General features: G+C 36.1%; 1 protein-coding gene across 1 annotated transcript in view; it reads left to right on the forward strand.

The window, feature by feature from the left end:
- CASD1 (CAS1 domain containing 1) overlaps positions 1–12,908 on the forward strand; it is a 49,803-nt gene extending 36,895 nt beyond the window's left edge. Inside the window, exons 13-18 of the mRNA XM_035020591.1 lie at positions 287–366; positions 2,667–2,768; positions 5,115–5,255; positions 5,786–5,863; positions 9,871–9,963; positions 11,403–12,908. Of these exons, the coding sequence (XP_034876482.1) occupies positions 287–366; positions 2,667–2,768; positions 5,115–5,255; positions 5,786–5,863; positions 9,871–9,963; positions 11,403–11,669 (761 nt within the window). The 3' untranslated portion in view covers positions 11,670–12,908. The remainder of the gene's footprint in view (positions 1–286; positions 367–2,666; positions 2,769–5,114; positions 5,256–5,785; positions 5,864–9,870; positions 9,964–11,402) is intronic.
- The last annotated feature ends 12,685 nt before the right edge of the window (positions 12,909–25,593 follow it).

The raw sequence follows: 25,593 nt of genomic DNA on the forward strand, positions 1-25,593 counted from the left end.
GGTATAGTTGAATCCAAGGAGGTATTTTCAGATATATTTATAGTGGATGAACAGGAGATACGGAGGGTATCAGGCATAGGTTGTGGCCTCTTTCCTAGCGAGGATGCTCTACTCCTTTTTGCCCTTCTTATAATTAATACCACTTACATATATTTTATGTATCCTGTGGGCAGCCTTCAATTATTTTAAGAACTATGCAGGGTGTTACTATGTTAAGCAGAGACTATTAATATGTTTTCTAATGTAAATTTATACCTTTTAGTAAATTAAATATTTTCTCTCTTAGGAAATTGTTTCTGGCATTTTGGCTTACTGTTGAAACTAGCCTTCTTGCTGTTATGTATATGTTTTTTGGCATATTCTCAGGTTTGTACAGTCTTTTCAGTTTATATTTTGTTCTATGTTATTTTAAAGTTCAAGTCTATTAAAGTATGTGAGAAGAGTCAGAGCTTTTTTTTAGCTTCATTTTTTAATGACTGTAATAAAAGTGTCACTTTGTAGTTGACTACTCAGTGTAGTTCTTTTGAGACCTATCTACTTTTGTTACCACTGTTTTTGTTGTAAGAGCAATTTAAAGCTCTTCCTCTGGCAATTGTTCAAAATCCATTTTACTTTGATCAATCAGACGTTTATTGAATGCCTCTTATAAGACACTACTCTAAGTGGAGATCAAAATTCTCTTGACAGAATTCGCAACTTGGTTTGTGCATTATTCATTGCATCAGAGTGTTCCTTGATTTTTCCATAACTGCATAGAGTAAAATTTTGGCAGTTAGCAAAGCCAACTTAGGAGCACATGAGTTTGTATATATGTAGTATGAGTGTCTAATAAAAGCGCCAATTATTAATTTAATAAAATTTTTGGTCATTTTCTTATCTCTACCGTTTTATCTCCCCCTATTATGATGATTGAGGTTTTCTCAGCTACTTTAGCAAGGTGGGAAACTGCTACCTGCTGGTCAATCCATCAGGCAGACAGATTATTTGGGCAGCATGATATTTATAACAAAATATTTTAATTTGAATACCTATAGTTGTGACATATTCTGCAGTTTGCTCCCATCTCCAACATTCCCTGTCTTGGACTTAGCTGTGTCAGGTGCAAATGCCACGTAAGCATAGTGTGTGTGTGATCTTATAAGCTGGTTTTTGTTTGTTTGTTTGTTTTGTAGGCTTTCATACTTTATTTTCATATTTAGAAATAAAGCATTTTTATTTCTGCCTGAACTCCAAGGTTTTTTACAGGAGATTTATAAAGTAAGCAGGAAACGATAGCAAATGTATAAAGAAATAGCCAGGTAACTGCAACAGCTGCTTGACATTTACTCATTAAAATTCCAGACGCTCCACAGTGCATCTGAGGGAGAGAAGGGAAGGTGAACCAGGGGTTCAATAAAGAGACTAAGAAGGTTTCCCCAGCTTTGGATCAGTGCACTGGAAAAAAAAAATACTTGGCCTGGTTAGCCCAGTGTCTTGCACAAAATGGGTGCTCACTAAATACTCGCCCATTGATCACATAAGAAACAAATTTTTAATCAGAAATAATATTTTTAATGATAAATGTGTCACATATATATGATCTCTAAGACCATGTATCTCTAATAGATACTATATATTTCTCTGTTTTGTATCAATATTGTATTTCTGTATTTCATATACATATCATATGTATGATCTGTAAGTACTTTATATTGCAACTCTTGGTAAGAATCATCCTCTATTTTCTGAGGCATAGATTTTGATAGAACCTCTATTTAATAAGCTGTAAGTATTTTAAATTCTTAAATGATTAAACGGAGAATATTGCATTTCATTAAAATAATAAACTTCTTCTAACCTAAAGATTCAGCATGACCTAAAATACAATTCTGTTTTCATTTTTTGTTTGTTTTTTAATAGCCTTTTTAAAAATTGTTATGTTACATTTTTTATGCTGTGGCATTAGGTCCATAATGGAGCTTTCCTTAATAGAGTTTGTTGCCATTCTTTAGTCTGGAAATTGAGGTTTTTGTTCTCTTCTTTGAAAGACTTCATTAATGTGCAGGAATGCACCCAAGACTTCTGCCCCTTGATTCCCAGATTTTCCAGGCTTGTCCGATTAATAAGAGGGTACCATTCACTAACTTGACCACAGTAAAACTGTAAACTTTGTTTCAAAGGCTAGTAACAGCATTTGGGTATGGTTGATTAAGTAAGGTGACTAATTCAGAGCATTCTTTTAACTCAAATGGTTAATTATAGATTATTAAGAACATTTAGAGAAAGAAAAACTAACCTTAACTATCATTCTTTAGGATATTGAGATCTTAAAGTTTTTTTGTATTTTGGTGTTTTGATCTGTAAATATTAGCTGTTTTGTATACTAGATTAAAAACCTTAAATGGAAGAATTTTCCAGTTACTAGCTTGCCTTTTTTTTTAAAATTTTGCAGTCTCAATAGTCTTTCATGTGCAGTGAAAGTAAGTTAACAAAAAGTTTTAAGTCATCTTTGTTAGTCTTTAGTAAAATAAATTTCTTTTCAAATGAATTTCAGATGAAAGAGAATTTTTAAATTGTGAATGACTCTTAGATAATCCTAACTTTAGAAAACTATAATTTATAATAGAATTAGAAAACAAGTATTGACTCATACCATCTTAATTTGTGTTCTGGATTCCTTTTCATAGGGTGCATTTGAGAAGATCTTTTCTCTTTGGCCACTGTCCAAGTGTTTTGAACTGAAAGGGAATGTATATGAATGGTGGTTCAGATGGAGGTTAGACCGTTACGTATGTATTTATCTTGTGATATTTTGCCATTTCAAATTATACTTAAAAAATTATTTGGAAAAATTATAATTTTTTTTTTTTAGTTTTAGAATAAGGAAACGTGTTGACTTGGTAAATTAAAGCAGCCCTGCTCCACCTTTTTTTATAGCAGAGAAAGGGTATGCATGGGTATTTATATCAACAGGAAAATACTGTAAAAATGTTGTCTATAAAGGGGCCTTTGTTTGAGTCCTAATTTTGACTTATAAATGATCCCTCATAGGGGTGCCTGCCTGGCTCAGTTGGTGGAGTGATCTCTGGGTTGTGAGTTAGAGCCCCGCGTCCGGCGTAGAAATTACTTAAATAAATAAACTTTAAAAAAAATGATCCCTCATGTATATGCTTCAGCCATTCAACACAATATTTATTGAGCCCTGATATATGCTCTAGATGTTGGTTTTGTGAGGAAGGAATATAGTAGAGAAAGAAGACATACCACCAGGCTTCTAAGCCTTACAATCGAGTTTAAAACCCAAGATTACTACTTATAATTAGGTGCTGAATTATGTAGTGTGGATTTTGTGATAGGAGTGTGCAAAGAAGAGAGAGTGGTGTTGAGGGTGATTCCGTGAATGTAATCGTGAAGGAAAGTTAAGATTCACCTTGCCAAGAAAATGTAAAACATCTAGCACAGCATTTGGAAAATAATGGACAATGAATAAATACTAATTACCTCTCTCCTTTCTTTCCCCTTTTTCTTCCATCCTTTTTTTCATTCCACAAATGTTTTCTTAATGCCGGTTCTGTGCCATTCCCGGTATCTAATAACTCTGTACTTGCCAGTGTACTACAGGGTATTTCAAAACCACATATGAATAAAAAGCTTTGCTAAAGGCTTGATAGCAAATAATTTTAAATTCTCAACTTTGTCATTAGAGCAGTGTACTATGATATGATAGTTCACTTTAAGTCCTTGTTTTTAAAAAAATAAGCTTTGGGGTGCCTGGGTGGCTCAGTCAGTTAAGCGTTTGACTCTTGGTTTTTGGCTCAGGTTGTGATCTCAGGGTCATGGGAGGGCTCCACGCTCAGCAGGGAGACTGCTTGGAGATTCTCTCCCTCTGCCCCCCCCCCCCCATGCGCATGCACATATGCACTCGCTCTAAAAAATAAATAAATCTTAAAAAAAAAAAAAAAGCTTTATGTGCTTTCTGGCCCACCATATTTTTTTTCCATTCTTGTGTTGCATATGCTCCTTCTTAAAAGCATGATCTTGGTGGTATTAGTGTTGATTTATTTGATTGAAAGTATCAATATAGAATGTGTTTTATTTTGGTTTAGCATTTAAATTTTATCATACATCTCCATAATAGTTTTATTTATTATTTTTGTTGTTGTTCTTTTTTTCATTTTAATTCCAGTAGAGTTGACATGTAGTGTTATATCAGTTTCAGGTGTGCAATATAGTGATTCAACAATTTTATGCAATACTCCGTGCTCGTCATTATAACTGTACTCTTAATTGCCTTCACCTGTTTCACCCATTCCCCCACCTACCTCCCCTCTGGTAACCACCAGTTTGTGCTCTGTAGTTAAGAGTCTGTTTTTTGGTTTATCTCCTTTTGTCTTTGTTCATTTGTTTCTTAAATTACACATATGACTGAAGTCATATGGTATCTGTCTTTTCTGATTGACTTAATTTCACTTAGCATTATACCCTCTGGATCCATCCATGTTGTTGCAAATGCATTCTTTTTGTGGCTGAGCGATACTCCATCGTGTATATATATACCACTTCTTTATCCATTTGTCAGTGGATGGACACTTGGACTAGTTCCATAATTTGGCTATTGTAGATAATGCCGCTATAAACATTGGGGTGCATATATCTTTTTGAATTAGTGTCTTTGTTCTCTGGATAAATACCAGTAGTGGAATTACTGGATGAAAGTTCTACTTTTAATTTTTTGAGGAAACTCCATACTATTTTCCACTGCAGCTGCACCATCTGCTTTCCCACCAACAGCGCACAAGGGTTCCTTTTTCTCTTTTTTCTTCCCAACACTTGTTTCTTGTGTTTTTATCATTATTTTGAAATTATCTTTGTTTCTTCACTTGCTGCTGAGACTGCTCAGAATGAACCAGCTTATCTCATTTTGTTGCAAGAGCTGTTTGCTGTCCTATTGCAGAGAGTTTCTAACAATCGTTGACTTTATGTCATTTCTTGAAGTTTAAGTCCCTCATAGAAACTTACAACCTTTCAGCTTTTAACCTACTTACTTTTGTACATAGTGTCCTCATTTACCAAATATTCATGCTATTTACTGAAAAGTTGCCATTTAAAACAAATTTTCTCTTCTTATTTTTCAGGTAGTCTTTCATGGAATGTTGTTTGCTTTCATCTATCTGGCTTTACAGAAGCGTCAAGTACTTTCTGAGGGAAAGGGTGAACCTCTTTTTTCAAACAAAATTTCAAATTTTCTATTGTTTATTTCAGTAGTTTCTTTCTTGGTAAGTTTCAAAATGTAATCTTATAATTTTTTGAAGTCCTAAATGATACAGGAAGTTAACTTTAAGAAATAGGAATTTAATCAATTATTTTTAATATATAAAACTTTACTTTTAAAATCCTTTGCTCTGTATTTTTCTAATTGAACATAAATGCTAAGAGAATATGTATGTGTAAGTTAAATATGAAGAATAACTGAGGATTCAGTGAAACAAATTTTTAAAGTTGTAATAAATTTTGGGAAAAATATAATGTAAGGTGTTTGACAGGAAGAACCATCACTGCCTCATGATCACTATTTCTGGAAGAGCACAGACCTATGCTCCTCTTTCTCTGCTTTCTTTTCTTTGAGCAGTTGAGCAAACCAAAACAAGTGATGACCAAATGTGTGGGCATTTTTACTGAAGCTTTTTAAATAGCATCATGGAGTATAATGTAATAAACAAAGAAAACCGTGTAAAGATGCTGAGAAAGCTGCCTCGTTAAGGCATAACTGGTTTCATGAACTGATCCCTATATTTTTTTGGTTTAGACCTATTCCATCTGGGCCAGCAGTTGTAAAAACAAAGCAGAGTGCAATGAACTCCACCCATCTGTGTCTGTGGTACAGGTAATTGTCTTGATTTAGAAAATTTTTTTTTCTTAATTCTTGATAAGAATACAGTCTTTAGAGGCAGTGAGATTTGAGATCAAACTATAAAATGCAGGTATATGACTTAATCTTCCTAAGTGCTACCTTCCTTTACTATACAGGGACATTAAAATCTCTTTTAAAGGATTGCTACATTAAATGTATGGAAATGATTGGTATTGGTCACTTTAGTAGGCACTTAGAAAATGTTGGTTCTCCTCATATTTGCTTTGTCTTCATTTACTCATATTTCTTTATTTAATCATAACTATTAATGTGTTAAGTCCCGCGCTGTATGTACACGTATATACGTGTGTAAGAAGCTCAGTGTTAAGATGCATACAGCTCCTGCCCTCGTGGAATTTACAGTCTAATAGAGCTATGAACCAGTGAACATTCATTCATTGAACACTTTTTATTCATTTAACAATATTTGATACCTACTATGCACTAGATACTAGGCTGGGAGGATACAGTGGTAACCACATCAGACCTAGGTCCTGCCCTCCCAGAGCCTCCATTCTTCTATTACAGGTAGTAATCATAGAATCACCGTGTAATTATAAATAGTAGTATATGATGCTACAAGAGAATCTAATAAAGGAATCTGACCTAGTTGGAGTTGAAGCAAGGCATGGTGAGGGGTCAGAAATTATTTCCCTGGGAAAATTAAATTGAGAATGGAGGGATAAAGGCAGACAGCAAGAACTCAGGCCCTGTGGGGGAAGGGAGCATATTTACATTCAGGGAATTTGAAGAAGGCCATGCGGGCTACAGCTCGGAGAGCCAGAGTCTAGAGAAGTATGTGGTTGTGACTGGGAGGCGGGCAGAGGTAAGGAGCAACTCAAATCAGACTGATGTTTTGCAGAGATACCTCTGGTTGCAGGTCATTATGGGACATTGTGATGGTGTGATGATAGTTAGGTACCGGGCGCTTTGGTAACATGGGACTTCTTCCCAACCCACCTTGGTATCAGAGCAGGGTTCCTGGAAAAAGCAGTATCTAAACTGAGACCTAAAAAATGAGCAGTGCAGCAAAGAGGAGCAAGGATGATTTCTAGAGGATCTTCTCTTAGGTCTTAAGTTCTCTTCACTGCAGGAACTATTTTATTCCCCTTGAACCTCTCTAGAGTCAATAAAACTGAGCATGTGACAGACTCTTCAAATACAATCAATAATGAAATTGTAAACCTTATACTGTATTCATGTAGCATTTTCAGGACTTCTATAGACAGTGATAGTGCTTACCAGTAACTCTTTGCATATCGTATGTGATATCATTTCTGTTACTCCTGATGGAAAGGAGGTGTCACCGTTCACAGTGCACCCGTACAGAAGGATATAAAGGGAACTAAGGGAAAGAGCGGCTACACAGAAGAACACACAAGCCCTCCTGAGCCCCATCACCTTTCCAGTCACTACCCTCCTGAGCCCCATCAACTTTCCAGTCACTACCCTCTGCGCACACCTATCTCCCTAGTACTTTTTCAGCGAGGGCCTCAGCTCCTCCTTTACAGAATGCAAGAATGGACGGGGAGCACAAATTGAAGCAAGTACCAATTTTATTGGCAGCTACTTCTTTCCAAGGGCGCTAGTCCCCTGTTGTAAAACTCAGACCATTCAGGGAGCCCCAAATTTTACTTCCTTATCATGTTTCACTCTTATTCTCAGATGCCAACAGGTGATGTAGGTGTGGGGGTGTGGGTATGGATGTGATTATTAAAAATTTATATATGTTTATATGTCCTTAGCATACTTATCTGAGGAGGCTTCTTAAGAGTTTAACATGTACAAGATTCCTAGTGTTCTGTTAGAAAGTATTTTCTCAGCCTGACCCTGCAAAAGGCTTATGGATCAGTCCTTTTTTTTTTTAAATTCAAGTACAGTTAACAGTGTTATATTAGTCTCAGGTGTACAATATAGTAATTCAGCAATTACATACATTTCTCAGTGCTCATCAAGATAAGTGTACTCTTAATCCCTTTTATCTATTTCACTCTTATAGATCAATCCTTGAATCCTCACCTTTTATTTATTTTTTTTAAAGATTTTATTTATTTATTTGAGAGAGACAATGAGATAGAGAGTGAGAGCATAAGAGGGGGGAGGGCCAGAGGGAGAAGCAGACTCTCCACTGAGCAGGGAGCCTGATGCGGGACTCGATCCCAGGACTCCAGGATCATGACCTGAGCTGAAGGCAGTCGCTTAACCAACTGAGCCACCCAGGTGCCCCAAATCCTGACCTTTTATTTTGCCCATCAGTCTGGATAGAAATTTCCAGAAAGGCTTGCTGTAGAACAGCATACAGATGATTAACCATAAATAATGTATATTAAGTGCTAGCATAGTACCCAGCAAGTTACAAATGCTGAACAAATTTTAAGTGTTATTATTATTTCTTTACCAAGCTAATAAAGATGACTCCCTAGACCCCAGTTGTCTTCTCCATGGCTATCATTTCTTTGATTTTTCTGTTCCCCTAATCACATCATTTACGAAGTATATGACGAAACACAGACTGGAATATGCTAAAGAAATAAGTACACGTTGAGAAAGGGTAGATTAAAGTTAGAAAGAAGGAAAGTGATTTGCTTAGGGCTACTCCTAGATTTTCTGATGCTCAGACTAGTGATTTGTGTTTATCTGTGTCATTCTTTCTAGCATTTTACAGTTTGTGCAATACTTTAATTATAATAACTCATTAAAGGGTTTCATGTTTAAGGGCTTTATTTAGGTCTCACCTTTATGATTTTTACCATTTATGTATACCACCTGTGCTATTAATTACCTAATGGGTTTCTTTAAATGGCTCACAATGCATGTTATGATAAGTACCTTATATATGTTTTCCCATCTAATGTTCACATCAACCTTCAAAGTAAATCTTACCCCTATTCATATGGATGAGGAAACAGACCTAAGGGAGTAAAGTGCCTTACCTTCAATCCCGGAACTAATACAAGGCAAAGGTTAGATTCAAACTTGAGTCCCTTTGACGCCACTACCCATGAAGATCACTCAACTTAATGGTACCTGAGTAGTTCACTTTGGTTCCTTTTTCCATAAGTGATAGAGTGATCCACAAATCTCCTATTTGCTCATCCTGTATGCATCCCAGAGGCCTCTTCCTAAAGCCTTTGACCAGATGCCCAGAGTGATCAACACTGAATATAGGGTTTTTCTCTGAAGTGTGAATAGATTTTTCAGTCTTTTTATGAGAAGATTTTTGAAAGGTATTTGTGAAAGTGAAAACAGTTTTTTTCTTTACAATTTCTTGCTTTTTTATAAGAATAGATTCTAAACAGAGTTCTTTGCTAGATAAACTAGCTACTGAATGTGACACTGAATTAGAGGTTTAGAAAATTCAAGATTGTTCCACCTGGTACAAAAGGATGGGGGAGAATGGTGAAGGTCAGGCGCCCAAAAGCTGGAGGTTGTCTTTAGGGAGAAGAGATCAAAAGGGGAAAATATATGACATGTGAATGCAGTTCAAGACGTCATTTGCCTGGCCATATAGAGCAAACATGAGGACATCTTAAAAGTCATGCCATTTCTCATATTTACATGGGTGTTAGTGAAAGGGGGCTATGGAGGACTGCAGGACGGGGTATGTTGCTGGCAATCAGGCAGATACTTTATGGAAGAAGCCAAATTGTATCATGGGGGTTTTTGAGTTTGGCTACACAAACTATGATATCATTTCTTTCTACACGGAGGTGGATTTATAATTTTTCAAATACACATAAAATTGTTCAGCCACGTGCTACCTAAAATCTGCACTGATACACAGTATACAGACCACATGTTGAGAAATCTAACTTGGACAGAGTCTAGAACAGAAATAACTTGCTAAAACTTTCTCTGTTGACAAAAACCATTGTGTATGTATCAAATTCAAGAACAGAGATAATAAAGTTATCACTTGAAGGAAAGCAAATGCTTTTAATAAACAGGTTATTTATTTTGTCTTTGTGGTTTTTCCTTAGATTTTAGCCTTCATCCTAATAAGGAATATCCCTGGATATGCCCGATCAGTTTATAGCTCATTTTTTGCTTGGTTTGGAAAAATTTCATTAGAGGTTGGTACATTAATATTTTGTTCTACTTACACAGCCAAGTGTTATATGCGTGTGTGTATGTCTATAAATCCAAAATACATTTTTTTAAATCAAAACTATGTTATTTATGGAAATACAGAGAGGAAACTCAGAACTTTCAACAGCAACAAAGTAGTATATTTTTAATCTACTTATTTAATGACTAGACCTAGATGACTTTCAAATATTCTTTATATTGTCTTCAGCTTGTAAGCACTAAATTGCTTAGATCAGAAAAGAGAAAAGTTAAATAGATATAAATGAAATTTATAAATAGATATAAATGAAGTCAAGCTGAAGGGATTTTTATTTGTTCTTCATCTCCATAATTAAATATTCCTGGAATTTAGTTTACCGATACTTATGTGAATAAAATTCACCCTTATGATAGGAAATTTGGGGAAATTTTCTAACCTTATTACATTTTGTATGCAATACTGAATATGACTTATTTAAAACCTTAAAGTAGGTTTTGAAAAACATTCTGAATATTCTGAGCTCTATTATTCAAAGTAGAACATATTAAAACAGTAGAATTCATATTATAATCATAAAGACATATTTTAGAGTATAAGATTTATTATTAAGTTGTCCTTAAAATAGGGAAAATAAATTTTTCTTTGAGTTCTTTAATACATGTTCTTTTTTTTTGTATGACTTATCAAGTCATTCAGTAGATAAAAGAATGTTTATTTTGCTATCCCCTTAATATTTGGAGCATGAGTGTTTTTATTAACTTTAATGAATGAATTTATAATTTGGTATTTCTAGTAAAAATATCAAAATTTTATAGTCTCATATTTGAGAGGTAGCTTAAGCATTTTTCTGCTCTCTGATATTTTGAACAAATGTGATGAAAGAACCACATTTGTAACCACCACTGAAAGTTGTAGTGGTTTCATCTAATATGTATACTCACATGGAAGTTGAAATATACTTTAGGAATATGCAAATGGAGTTGAAAACATTTGTCTGGCCATGCAGAGCAAACTTGAGGACATCTTAATGCCCATACCACGTCCTGTTCATATATCCACATACAGAAGTATAATCACAAATATATATAAATATGCAGTGTGCACATATGTGCACACACCCCTAGTAATACTCTGGTCTAAAGACCAGAGTCCGGAAATCCTTCTGTCAGCTGTCTTCTGTGTCATGCAAAAAAAAAAAAAAAAAAATGTTTTTTAAAGTTGTAAGGTTCTGTTTGATTTCTTGGGGACTTTGAAACAGCGCTTCAACAAGTAGGAGTTCTGAAGAGTAGACTGCAGTTGACTTTTCAGGACCAAGAGTGAAACATAAGTAAATGGTTTGGAAAAAGCCTTCTAACATAAGTATGCTAGGAAATGTTTAAATTAGGCAAAACTGTGCTGTAGTCGTTGACCGTCTGTACGTATCTAACTTTCCTCTCCTTCCAGCTCTTTATCTGCCAATACCACATATGGCTGGCCGCCGACACCAGAGGCGTCTTGGTACTCATACCTGGAAACCCCATGCTCAACATCATCGTCAGCACTTTCATATTTGTCTGTGTGGCGCACGAAATTTCTCAGATCACTAATGATCTTGCACAGATTATTATTCCTAAAGATAACTCCTCTCTCTTGAAAAGGCTGGCATGTATAGCTGCATTTTTCTGTGGACTCCTCATCTTATCGTCGATTCAAGAGAAGTCAAGACATTAGGTTCCTAAAATCCTAAGAAACTTAAATTCTTCAGGCTAATTTTGTGTCTGCCTAGAGGAGAAAAGCATCTATCTGGAGATATAAATGTATATGTAAATTAAAAACCCGTGTGGCAAGAGGACAGCTCAGTGGCGTCTGTGGAACATGTGTGGTTGTATATATTGGAAATGTACGTCTCCAATGTGAAATCCTGAAGAACAGTTGAAGCAGAGTGCATTGTATAGGATTGCATGTGAAACGTCTTTTCTACTGGATCTATATTTCCGTTTATAAATGATTTTAAGTTAACATGAAGGCAGGGAAATAATTACCTTTCCAGTAAAAACATAATTTAATTAGCTTAGTGGCACCACTGAGTGTTTTGATCTTTACTAAATTTGTGGTAATAAGATTGTCTATACCTGTATTCATCATGGAACTTCCTACTTCACCGAAAACTTTCTTACTCAATACAATACTGCAGTATTGTTCTCTTACCATATGTGCAATGATGTGGAACGATAAACAGTATGCCTTTAATTTATATGTGTTCACGTTCTGATGTTACCTGTTTCCTGACAAGGGTTTTCTTCCTAGCTGTGGCTTTCAGGTATACATACCTAAATCCTTGTACATTTTGTCTCACAGAGTCGTGCTAGGCTCCATGACAGGGTTTTGTCACTGTTGATGTTGTCGTTGCTTCTTCCTGTAAAAAGGCCAAGTTTTCTTTCCAATCCATTCATATGTTTCCTTTCCCTAAGCTATACCAGTGTGATACCAGTTACCCTGTGGATCCATTTAATGTTTTCCTCCAACTAATTAATTTCTATTTTTTCCAATGTTTGGAAAGCTCTTTATACTCATTTTGGTATTTCCTATTACTCCCCCTATTTTAAAAAAAATATATTTATCAATCTAACTGGTGCAGTGTAGTAAAGATTCAAGTTGTTATGACTGAGATGTATAACCATAAGTAGAATTTTAAGTAAACCGGTGACTTTGGGCAATATATGTTTTTCATTTTGTTTTGTTACAAGCTAACTGTTAGAGGTATAAATTTATTTATCTGTTGTACAGATTTGATTATAACGTTTAATGTTTGAAAGATTGCACTTGTTTGCTCTTATTGTGTGTGGGATAAAGTATATTTTCTGTTCATGGTATATAAATATATGGAGTAATTTAAACAGTAAATAAACATTCTGTGGATGCTTATTTTTGTATTGGCAAAGTATCAATTAAACTGTATGTGTCCTTTTTTTAAAAATCTGGATCCATTAATGATTGGGTCAAATTTCTGATCTACTTCTTCAGCTTAAATTTACTTTTCCAAACTCTTCGTGCATAGGGAGAGGTCACTGTGATAGTTAAATAAGGAATGATTTAGTTATCAGAGCATCAGAGGATAATCTGCCTTTCTACCCAGGAAGTTCAAGCACTATGGTTTATTAGTAGTCTTACTTGAAGATCTTAAAAATTTAATTATTATTTCTTTAGCACTGGATTTATGTGCTAGTGATATCTTCCCATTAATTGTGGAGTAATTCTCAGACAGAAATGTGTGTTCTTTCTTTTTCTCTCTTCTTCTGCCCTTAATCTTTTGACATTTCCCAGATAGACAATTGTAATGATTCATTGCTCTGCCTCCTAGACTGCAGCCTTATAAGTAGAGAATAGTATAGTTATAAATCAAAAACTTCCAAGTACCATGATCACATTATTCTTGCTGGTGTGGCTTGCCAATGAGTAGAGTGCATTTTAATTTAGCTTGTAAGTTTTATCACCTAAAAAAGATTCTTCCCGATGAAACAATTGAAAAAGAAAGATGACCAGCATTTCTCTGTTTTTTGGAAGCACTTATGTCTTCCAATAGTGATACCCAATGAATATGTTTTCTCTCCTATTTGAATTCAAGCCTAAAAGTTAACAAGCCCTTTCTTCATTACGTACTCTCATTTAATATGTCCCACTGTTATATTTAATAATTACAATATAGCACATTTGTAATTGAAGTATATTCTATTTACATTTAATTTTCTTGATGAGTCTTATGGCTAAGAGGTGATTGTGGTAGAAGTTGCCATAAGAACATCATCTATGGCGCTTACCATAGCACCTCTGAAACAAATAATACATTATATGTTAAAAAAAAAAAAAGGTAGTAGGAAGGGAAAAATGAAGGGGGGGAAATCAGAGGGGGAGAAGAACCATGAGAGACTATGGACTCTGAGAAACAAACAGGGTTTTAGAGGGGAGGGGGGATGGGGGATTGGTTAGCCCGGTGATGGGTATTAAGGAGGGCACGTACTGCATGGAGCACTGGGTGTTATATGCAAACAATGAATCATGATAACTACATCAAAAACTAATGATGTATGGTGATTAACATAACAAAATAAAATTAAAAAACACAAAAACAGGAAAAAAAAAAAGAACAGCATCTACGTATGGTATATGTTTTAATACCTTCTCTGCATTGATTTAGATTTTGACTAGCATTGCTCATTCATACCATTCTTCAGAAAAAGATGTTTAACGGAATATTTTGACACACTAAAATTGAGATAATGCCACAGAGGTTCTCTAAACTCAGATTTTCTCTACCATAAATCGCACTGAGACATCTACCATCTGGGCCCAGAAGGGACTTCTTGACTCAAATCTACCGCAATCCTTCCCCATTTCCTTTGCCAAACCTTCCCATTTTTATGGATAGCCAACATAGCATTAAAAATTCAGAGCCTTAGGGCACCTGGGTGGCTCAGTCGGTTAAGCATCTGCCTTCAGCTCAGGTCCTGATCCCAGCGTTCTGGGATCAAGCCCCGTATGGGGCTCCGTGCTCAGCAGGGAGCCTGCTTCTCCCTCTCCCCTGCCTGCCTGTCTGCCTACTTGTGATCTCTCTCTCTCTCTCTGTCAAATAAACAAGCAAACAAACTTTAAAAATTCAGAGCCTTGACCTAAAATCATTCACTGTACCTCTAAGCTAGATCCTATGATTTGTTTTAGGTGCTGGTAAAAAATAACATTTGCACCCTACCATTCCAGTTACAATTTTAAAGGTGAGTGAATTTTTCTCTCCACACAAATGCCTTATCATTTCAAATGTTAGCATAGGAAGCTTGTAAGTATAGTAAAATTAACTTTAATAATAAGCGTATATGTTTATGTTTAATTTTTTTACTAGATTGCAAACATTAAGGTAAATAAATAAGTAAACAAACTATAGGACCAAGGGCAGAACCTTCATGTAATAGATAATAAAAGCCAGTTCTCCAAAGAATGTGCAATTTCTAGGACAATACCTCGCTTCCTTTAGATTGTCCCTCCCCCTTGAGGTTGGGACTTTAACAAACCTTGGGAGAGCCAAGTTGGAATTTTTATGTTGAGCCGTTAATTAAAATTCTACCATGCTATCATTTTTAGCCTATAAAAATGGCAGTTTCATATGGCTTAACCTAACAGCTTCCCTTTTGTAAAAATAAAGTAACTCGGATAGTTATCTCCAGAACTTATCTGGACAACTACTTCAAAAATTCCAAATACTAAGTCTGGTTTTATTTAGGGTGATTTTGAGGATTGATGAAAACTTCAAATACACCTAATTTGAAAAGCTCCATTAAATCTATATTTGTCTTTCTTTTAATGAAATCCCTTCTAGTGTCTTGTACAGATTAGAAATATTTTATATTTTTTTGAAGTTAGATCTATAATGTAAACAAGAGACTATTTTCCAAAAGTAGAGTTGATATTATGAACTGTAAAATATCTAATGGTTTAATTAGAAATGACTTACTTATTTCTTATTTATAAAATGTTAAAATACCATTCCAGAGCATAAAAATGGGATAGATGAACATTTTAAAAGGAAATTTGTGGTTACCTAGAGGTATTTTTGTCTTCCATAGGGCAAAATCCTCATGTTTAAAAGTAATTATTACAGTATTTTAAAATTCAGCTAGTTTTATTAGCTTTTACTCCTTATTGAAAAAACATTTGAGAGAATTTTCTAATAATAAAATCACTAAAAAGAAAACTATTAACAAGACTTTGTTTTTTTTAATTCTACAGCTACTGCAGATGGATTAATTCCTTTACTCTCCATTGCCAAAATAACAAAGCTGGAACTAGCTGATGGTAAAAGCTCTCCATGTTTATCACCCCATCTCTTCTTAATATGAATTCTAGCCAGGCTAGTCTTACTGTTCCCCAGATATCGTACTCTTCTTTTGTTCCCACTCTTCATCTACCTAAATCCAACTTATTTCAAGAATTAAGAATTTAAGAATTTGAACTCCACCATCTCTGTGAAAACAATACTTTCATTATCTTACTTTTTAAAAACTACTCTAGCACTAATTACCTGCTCCCACCATTTTGTCATTTCTTCCATTTCTTCAGTAAGGTTACAACTCCAGGGTCAAGAGAGTATTTCTTACAGATACAGCAAGGTGCTAGACACAAAGTCGACGTAAAGAGGCTTAACCATCAGCTAAGGGATTCTGGCTTTATTTCTCCCATCTTAAAAACAAAACTCCTCTTTATCTCTTGTGTTCATTCCCAAAGCTACTGCCTCATTTATTTTCTCCTACAGACCCGAACTGCTCTTGTCAAGATCAATGAGAGCCTCCCTATTGCTAAATCCAATGACCAATTCTCAATCTTCACCCTACTTGACCTATGAGCAGTATTTGACACAGTTGATTTACTGCCTCCCTGTTCAGCCACCTTCACTGTGCTTCCAGGACATCATCATTTCCTGTTTTCTTCCCTCCTCAGTGGCCGTTTCTCCCGTCTTGTTCCCTGGGTCTTCTTCATACCCTCAACCTCTAAATTGCAGTTCCCCAAAACTCAGGCCTCAGACCTCCACACTCACTTCTTAAGAGATATCACCTAGTCACATGACTTTATTATCTATAGTCTGTGGACTACCAAAATTATATTTTCAGTCTAAACCTCTCCTCTACAATTCAGACTTGGATATCCAACTGCCTACTTAACATCTCCATTTGAATGTCTAAAACACAGATCAAACTTAAGTCAGACCAAAACTAAGCTTCCCCACTACTGGCCACAGAAACACCCCAATCTTTCTCTTCTCAGTAAATGGCATCTACATCCTTCAACTTGCTCAGATAAACAATTTTGGCTCCTTTTTTCTTACAGCTTAACATCATAATTTTTAGTAAACCTCGTCAGCTTCATCTTCAAAATATATCCATAATTCAGTAATTCAGCCACTTTTCATCACCTCCAATGTGATCACCCTGTTCCAAAACCCCACTGACTCTTTCCTGGAATACTGTAATGGCTCCATTTTTTGTCCCCTAGTTATGACCCACTCATACCTTTTACTTATCTATTTATTTTATTTTCCATCCCTCCCCATTAGAACATGATTTTTCTGAGGACAGGGATTTTTTCTCTTTCCTTCACCATGGTATCCCCAACTCTTAGAACAATGCCTTTTTCAGTTATTTGCTGGATGAATTCATGAATGCCGCAAAAAACAGTGTCAAGTACTAAGCCCACTCGGGGCAGGTAGGCAGTCATGCAAGGGTGAGGCAGCTGGGAAAAAAACTTTTCCTTAGCCATTTGGACAAGAGGCTAAAGGTGTACTCTGTTTGGCTCTTAGAATGTTGATTTGCATAATGTTATTAAAAAAATGTAATTCACTCATGCAACCAGGTAAATAGTGACTCAGCAGCAGGGTAAGTTTCTGCCCTTGATTGCAACTACCTGCAGAACAGAGCACCAGCCATACCATATAGACCATAAGTCTTTTACTGTCTGTGGGTCCATCCTATCATTAACTCATTTGCTTGCTTTACATTGGGGCCAGATGTCAACTGCCATTTTGCCAATGCACTTACACGATTATTTTTCTTGTAGTAGAGAATTAATTCTTTGGACCCATATCTCTATTGGAAGTATGAAAATGAAAAGATAAACCAAGAAAGCCATGTATTTTAAAAAGAAAGAGAGACTGTGCTTTTTGTGGAAGTCAAAAATATTCCTCTGTGTTTAATAGGCAAAATGTAACTGTGTCAAAGAATACAACTTGAAAAATCATTATGAAATAAACTAAACTAAAACCCACTGCCAGTACTTAGAAATGTATATGTGAGTGCCAGTATAAATAAAATAAGACTAATGAATTAAATGAGCCTGACATTTTAACAAGACTTGATTTTAAATAAAAAATTTAAAACTAATAATGCTGTGAAATTCAGATATATATTAAGTGAAAAAAATTGCATCAACACATTTAACAGATGGTAACTTTTAAAAGCATATCCACTGAATGTAGCAAAAATTACATGCCAAAAGAAATAAGCAGAAATTACATGCCAAAAAGAAAGAAGCTTTTGAAAATAGAAGGCTAACTGGGAAAACTCTTATCTTCCTCAGTATATCGAGATATAGCTGAGAACTTATAGAAAAATTTATGAAAAGTTCATTTGTGACATTTTCTATTGCAGTTGAGAGCCCAGGTATCAACAATACCACCTACTTAGTTATATTTATGTGTACTTTCAGAGAAAAATCTAAGATTACCAAGTGACTCAGAACCATACCTATGTCAGGTTCATTACTGATCAATTTGCTTGAAAAAAACCCTTGAAGTTTGATATAGGCTAATATTAACATTAATCAAGTTATAATTAATAAGTATGATAACAAAGTGCTATTGTGATGATCCATGGACTTACAAAATGAAACTGAAGTTAGTTTCAAAAGGACATAGAACTTAGGTCCACCTATTTCATTCCCTGGGAATGACTATATGCTAAGACCTTAGGATGCATTCTGGACACAACCATTTATATCACAAAGAGGATGTATTCCTTGGCTTGTGTTATAGACAGGTTAGTGTTTTGCTTAATAAATTGAATGTACCACATGGGAGTCTGCCATATCACAGAAGGTTAGGTGGCACTGTACCTAGAAAGGAACTATTTAAAGAAATTTAATTCTTCAGTATTCTCTTCAAGAGAAAATGATCCCGTTGGCTTAACTGCAAAGACTGGAATAAAGATGGTCCATCTTGATTGGCAGTTCAACCCATCTTACCAGTTTGAATATTTCTCTGCAAAGACTTTCAAAACTGGTCGTGTAAATATACAACTTAATTTGTTCACTCTTAGGAGAATCGTGACTTGGGGAAACTTATTTGGCAACATGTTATTTTGGTTCATTTTCTTATGCTAAAAAGGGATTCCAGAGAAAGAAGTGGTGACGACATTCTCAAAGTTGTGATGTTGAAGAATGACTTCTAGAAATTCTTCTCTGGTTTTAAGGCTTACGAAAATTTAATAAAACTTTGTTTGACCTTTCCATATTAATAGTGATAATAAAAATGAAGGGACACAGTGGAAGTTATATGACTGCCATTTAATATGGTCCCAGAACCAAAATATGACAGAATTGGAATACCTGAATTCTACATAGACATTAGGAATACTGGCCTTAAAATATAAATACTATTATGCAGCTATTTTATCAATGTTCAAAAGTAAAAATTATGAAGAATTTGGGAGACTATAAAACTGAATCACATACCCCTTGTCTCTAAAGGATTCAAAGGTAAAATTGTACTGAATATCACAATGAAAATCCTGACATTTTACATCCTAGTAAAAAGATGGTATCAGGATTCTTATCCCAGGAAAGAAAAATGTCATAATTAAACTTATTTTACCTTTATTTTTTAATTTTCAAATTTAAAATATCTCCAATATTATAAATATTTGTCATATTAAAGGCTTATCACACAGTCAAAATAAAGCTCGATTCGGTATCTGGCAGTTCTGTGGGGGTTTTTTAATTCTTAGCTCTCTTCATAACCCTGTCTGTGTCGTCACAGTAAGTACTTGATTTCTGACTATAGCGTTTTCTTTTTTTTATTTACTTATTTATTTAATTATGTTCAATTAGCCAACATATAGTACATCTTTATTTTTTGATGTATTGTTAAATGACTCATTATTTGCATATAACACCCAGTGCTCATCACAACATGTGACCTTCTTAATACCTATCACCCAGATACCCCATCCCCCCACCCTCCTCCCTTCGGTAACCCTCACTTAGGTTCCCGGAGTCCAGAGTCTCTCATGGTTTGTCTCCTTCTCTGATTTCTTCCCATTCAGTTTTCCTTCCCTTCCGCTATGGTCCTCCATGCTATTCCTTATGTTCCACATATGAGTGAAACCATATGGTAACTGTCTTTCTCTGCTTGACTTATTTCACTTAACATAATCCCCTCCAGTTCCATCCATGTCGATGCAAATTGTAGGTATTTATCCTTTCTTTTTTTTGGGGGGGGGGTAGTTTTTAATTTTATTATGTTATGTTAGTCACCATACAATACATCATTAGTTTTTGATGTAGTGATCCACAATCCATTGTTTTCGTATAACACCCAGTGCTCCATGCAGTACGTGCCCTCCTTAATACCCATCACCGGGCTAACCAATCCCCCCTCCCCCCTCCCCTCTAAAACCCTGTTTGTTTCTCAGGTCCATAGTCTCTCATGGTTCATCTCTCCCTCCAATTCCCCCCGCCCATTTTTCCCTTCCTTCTCCTAATGTCCTCCATGTTATTCCTTATGTTCCAAAAATAAGTGAAACCATATGATAATTGACTTTCTCTGCTTGACTTATTTCACTTAGCATAATCTCATCCAGTCCCATCCATATTGATGTAAAAGTTGGGTATTCATCTTTTCTGATGGCTGAGCAATATTCCATTGTATATATGGACCACATCTTCTTTTTTTTTTTATGATTTTTTTTTTATTCTTATGTTAATCCCCATACATTACATCATTAGTTTTAGATGAAGTGTTCCATGATTCATTGTTTGTGCACAACACCCAGCGCTCCATGCAGAATGTGCCCTCCTCAATACCCACCACCAGGTTAACCCATCCTCCCACCCCCCTCCCCTCTAGAACCCTGTTTGTTTTTCAGAGTCCATCGTCTCTCATGGTTCGTCTACCCCTCTGATTTCCCCCGCTTCATTCTTCCCCTCCCGCTACCTTCTTCTTCTTTTTTTTTTTTCTTAACATATATTGCATTATTTGTTTCAGAGGTACAGATCTGAGATTCAACAGTCTTGCACAATTCACAGCGCTTACCAGAGCACACACCCTCCCCAGTGTCTATCACCCAGTCACCCCATCCCTCCCACCCCACCCCCTACTCCAACAACACTCAGTTTGTTTCCTGCGATTAAGAATTCCTCATATTAGTGAGATCATATGATACATGTCTTTCTCTTTTTGACTTATTTCACTCAACATAATACCCTCCAGTTCCATCCACGTCGTTGCAAATGGCAAGATCTCATTCCTTTTGATGTCTGCATAATATTCCATTGTATATATATACCACCTCTTCTTTATGCATTCATCTGTCGATGGACATCTTGGCTCTTTCCACAGTTTGGCTATTGTGGACATTGCTGCTATAAACATCGGGGTGCACGTACCCCTTCGGATCCCTACTTTTGTATCTTTGGGGTAAATACCCAGTAGTGCAATTGCTGGATCATATGGTAGCTCTATTTTCAACTTTTTGAGGACCCTCCATACAGTTTTCCAGAGTGGCTGCACCAGCTTGCATTCCCACCAACAGTGTAGGACATTTCCCCTTTCTCCGCATCCCCGCCAACATCTGTCGTTTCCTGACTTGTTAATTTTAGCCATTCTGACTGGTGTGAGGTGGTATCTCATTGAGGTTTTGATTTGGATTTCCCTGATGCTGAGCGATATTGAGCACTTTTTCATGTGTCTGTTGGCCATTTGGATGTCTTCTTTGGAAAAATGTCTGTTCATGTCTTCTGCCCATTTCTTGATTGGATTCTTTGTTCTTTGGGTGTTGAGTTTGATGAGTTCTTTATAGATTTTGGATACTAGCCCTTTATCTGATATGTCATTTGCAAATATCTTCTCCCATTCTGTCGGTTGTCTTTTGGTTTTGTTGACTGTTTCCTTTGCTTTGCAAAAGCTTTTTATCTTGATGAAGTCCCAAGAATTCATTTTTGCCCTTGCTTCCCTTGCCTTTGGCGATGTTTCTAGGAAGAAGTTGCTTTGGCTGAGGTCAAAGAGGTTGCTGCCTGTGTTCTCCTTTAGGATTTGGATGGACTCCTGTCTCACATTGAGGTCTTTCAACCATTTGGAGTCTATTTTTGTGTGTGGTGTAAGGAAATGGTCCAGTTTCATTCTTCTGCATGTGGCTATCCAATTTTCCCAACACCATTTGTTGAAGAGACTGTCTTTGTTCCATTGGACATTCTTTCCTGCTTTGTCGAAGATGAGTTGACCATAGAGTTGAGGGTCCATTTCTGGGCTCTCTATTCTGTTCCATTGATCTATGTGTCTGTTTTTGTGCCAGTACCATGCTGTCTTGATGATGACAGCTTTGTAATAGAGCTTGAAGTCCGGAATTGTGATGCCGCCGGCTTTGCTTTTCTTTTTCAATATTCCTCTGGCTATGCGGCGTCTTTTCTGGTTCCATACAAATTTTAGGATTATTTGTTCCATTTCTTTGAAAAAAGTGGATGGTATTTTGATGGGGATTGCATTGAATGTGTAGATTGCTCTAGGTAGCATTGACATCTTCACAATATTTGTTCTTCCAATCCATGAGCATGGAACGTTTTTCCATTTCTTTGTGTCTTCCTCAATTTCTTTCATGAGTATTTTATAGTTTTCTGAGTACAGATCCTTTGTCTCTTTGGTTAGATTTATTCCTAGGTATCTTATGGTTTTGGGTGCAATTGTAAATGGGATCGACTCCTTAATTTCTCTTTCTTCTGTCTTGTTGGTGTATAGGAATGCCACTGACTTCTGTGCATTGATTTTATATCCTGCCACTTGACTGAATTCCTGTATGAGTTCTAGCAGTTTTGGGGTGGAGTCTTTTGGGTTTTCCACATAAAGTATCATAGCATCTGCAAAGAGTGAGAGTTTGACTTCTTCTTTGCCAATTTGGATGCCTTTGATTTCTTTTTGTTGTCTGAATGCTGTGGCTAGGACTTCCAATACTATGTTGAATAGCAGTGGTGATAGTGGACATCCCTGCCGCGTTCCTGACCTTAGGGGGAAAGCTCTCAGTTTTTCCCCATTGAGAATAATATTTGCTGTAGGTTTTTCATAGATGGCTTTTATGATATTGAGGTATGTACCCTCTATCCCTATACTCTGAAGAGTTTTGATCAAGAAAGGATGCTGTACTTTGTCAAAAGCTTTTTCTGCATCTATTGAGAGGATCATATGATTCTTGTTCTTTCTTTTGTTAATGTATTGTATCACATTGATTGATTTGCGGATGTTGAACCAACCTTGCAGCCCAGGGATAAATCCCACTTGGTCATGGTGAATAATCCTTTTAATGTACTGTTGGATCCTATTGGCTAGTATTTTGGTGAGAATTTTTGCATCCATGTTCATCAGGGATATTGGTCTGTAATTCTCCTTTTTGATGGGGTCTTTGTCTGGTTTTGGGATCAAGGTAATGCTGGCCTCATAAAACGAGTTTGGAAGTTTTCCTTCCGTTTCTATTTTTTGGAACAGTTTTAGAAGAATAGGTATTAATTCTTCTTGAAATGTTTGGTAGAATTCCCCTGGGAAGCCATCTGGCCCTGGGCTTTTGTTTTTTGGGAGATTTTTGATGACTGCTTCAATTTCCTTAGTGGTTATGGGTCTGTTCAGGTTTTCTATTTCATCCTGGTTCAGTTTTGGTAGTTGATACATCTCTAGGAATGCATCCATCTCTTCCAGGTTATCTAATTTGCTGGCATAGAGTTGCTCATAATATGTTCTTATAATTGTTTGTATTTCTTTGGTGTTGGTTGTGATCTCTCCTCTTTCATTCATGATTTTGTTGATTTGGGTCCTTTCTCTTCTCTTTTTGATAAGTCTGGCCAGGGGTTTATCAATCTTGTTAATTCTTTCAAAGAACCAGCTCCTAGTTTCATTGATCTGTTCTACTGTTCTTTTAGTTTCTATTTCATTGATTTCTGCTCTGATCTTTATTATTTCTCTTCTCCTGCTGGGTTTAGGCTTTATTTGCTGTTCTTTCTCCAGCTCCTTTAGGTGGAGGGTTAGGTTGTGTACTTGAGAACTTTCTTGTTTCTTGAGAAAGGCTTGTATTGCTATATACTTTCCTCTTAGGACTGCCTTTGCTGCATCCCAAAGATTTTGAACAGTTGTGTTTTCATTTTCATTGGTTTCCATGAATTTTTTCAATTCTTCTTTAATTTCCTGGTTGACCCATTCATTCTTTAGTAGGATGCTCTTTAGCCTCCATGTATTTGAGTTCTTTCCGACTTTCCTCTTGTGATTGAGTTCTAGTTTCAAAGCATTGTGGTCTGAAAATAGGCAGGGAATGATCCCAATCTTTTGGTACCGGTTGAGACCTGATTTATGACCTAGGATGTGATCTCTTCTGGAGAATGTTCCATGGGCACTAGAGAAGAATGTGTATTCCGTTGCTTTGGGGTGGAATGTTCTGAATATGTCTGTGAAGTCCATTTGGTCCAGTGTGTCATTTAAAGTCTTTATTTCCTTGTTGATCTTTTGCTTAGACGATCTGTCCATTTCAGTGAGGGGGATGTTAAAGTCCCCCACTATTATTGTATTGTTGTCAATGTGTTTCTTTGCTTGTTATTAATTGCCTTATATAATTGGCTGCTCCCATGTTAGGGGCATAGATATTTACAATTGTTAGATCTTCTTGTTGGATAGATCCTTTAAGTATGATATAGTGTCCTTCCTCATCTCTTATTACAGTCTTTGGTTTAAAATCTAATTTGTCTGATATAAGGATTGCCACCCCAGCTTTCTTTTGGTGTCCATAGCATGGTAAATGGTTTTCCACCCCCTCACTTTCAATCTGGGGGTGTCTTTGCGTCTAAAATGAGTCTCTTGCAGACAGCATATCGATGGGTCTTGTTTTTTAATCCAGTCTGTTAGCCTGTGTCTTTTGATTGGGGCATTGAGCCCATTTACATTCAGGGTAACTATTGAAAGATAGGAATTTAGTGCCATTGTATTGCCTGTAAGGTGACTGTTACCGTATATTGTCTGTGTTCCTTTCTGGTCTATGTTGCTTTTAGGCTCTCTCTTTGCTTAGAGGACCCCTTTCAAGATTTCCTGTAGGGCTGGTTTTGTGTTTGCAAATTCCTTTAGTTTTTGTTTTTCCTGGAAGCTTTTTATCTCTCCTTCAATTTTCAGTGACAGCCTAGCTGGATAGAGTATTCTTGGCTGCATATTTTTCTCATTTAGTGCTCTGAATATATCCTGCCAGTCCTTTCTGGCCTGCCAGGTCTCTGTGGATAGGTCTGTTGCCAATCTAATGTTTCTACCCTTGTAGGTTACATATCTCTTCTCCCGAGCTGCTTTCAGGATTTTCTCTTTGTCTATGAGACTCATAAGTTTTACTATTAGATGTCGGGGAGTTGACCTGTTTTTATTGATTTTGAGAGGGGTTCTCTGTGCTTCCTGGATTTTCATCCCTGTTTCTTTCCCCAAATTAGGGAAGTTCTCTGCTATAATTTGCTCCATTATACCTTCTGCCCCTCTCTCTCTTTCTTCTTCTTCTGGGATCCCAATTATTCTAATGTTGTTTCGTCTTATGGTATCGCTTATCTCTCGAATTCTGCCCTCGTGATCCAGTAGTCGTTTATCTCTCTTTTTCTCAGCTTCTTTATTTTCCATCATTTCATCTTCTATATTACTGATTCTCTCTTCTGCCTCATTTATTCTAGCACTTAGCGCCCCCATTTTTGATTGCACCTCATTAATAGCCTTTTTGATTTCTACTTGGTTGGATTTTAGCTCTTTTACTTCTCCAGAAAGGGTTTCTCTAATAACTTCCATATTTTTTTCAAGCCCAGCTAGTATCTTTAAAGTGATGATTCTGAACTCTAGATCTGACAT

Source organism: Mirounga leonina, unplaced genomic scaffold, assembly GCF_011800145.1.
Source record: "Mirounga leonina isolate KUSES-001 unplaced genomic scaffold, KU_Mleo_1.0 Mir_174, whole genome shotgun sequence".
NCBI classification, from domain to species: Eukaryota; Metazoa; Chordata; class Mammalia; order Carnivora; family Phocidae; genus Mirounga; species Mirounga leonina.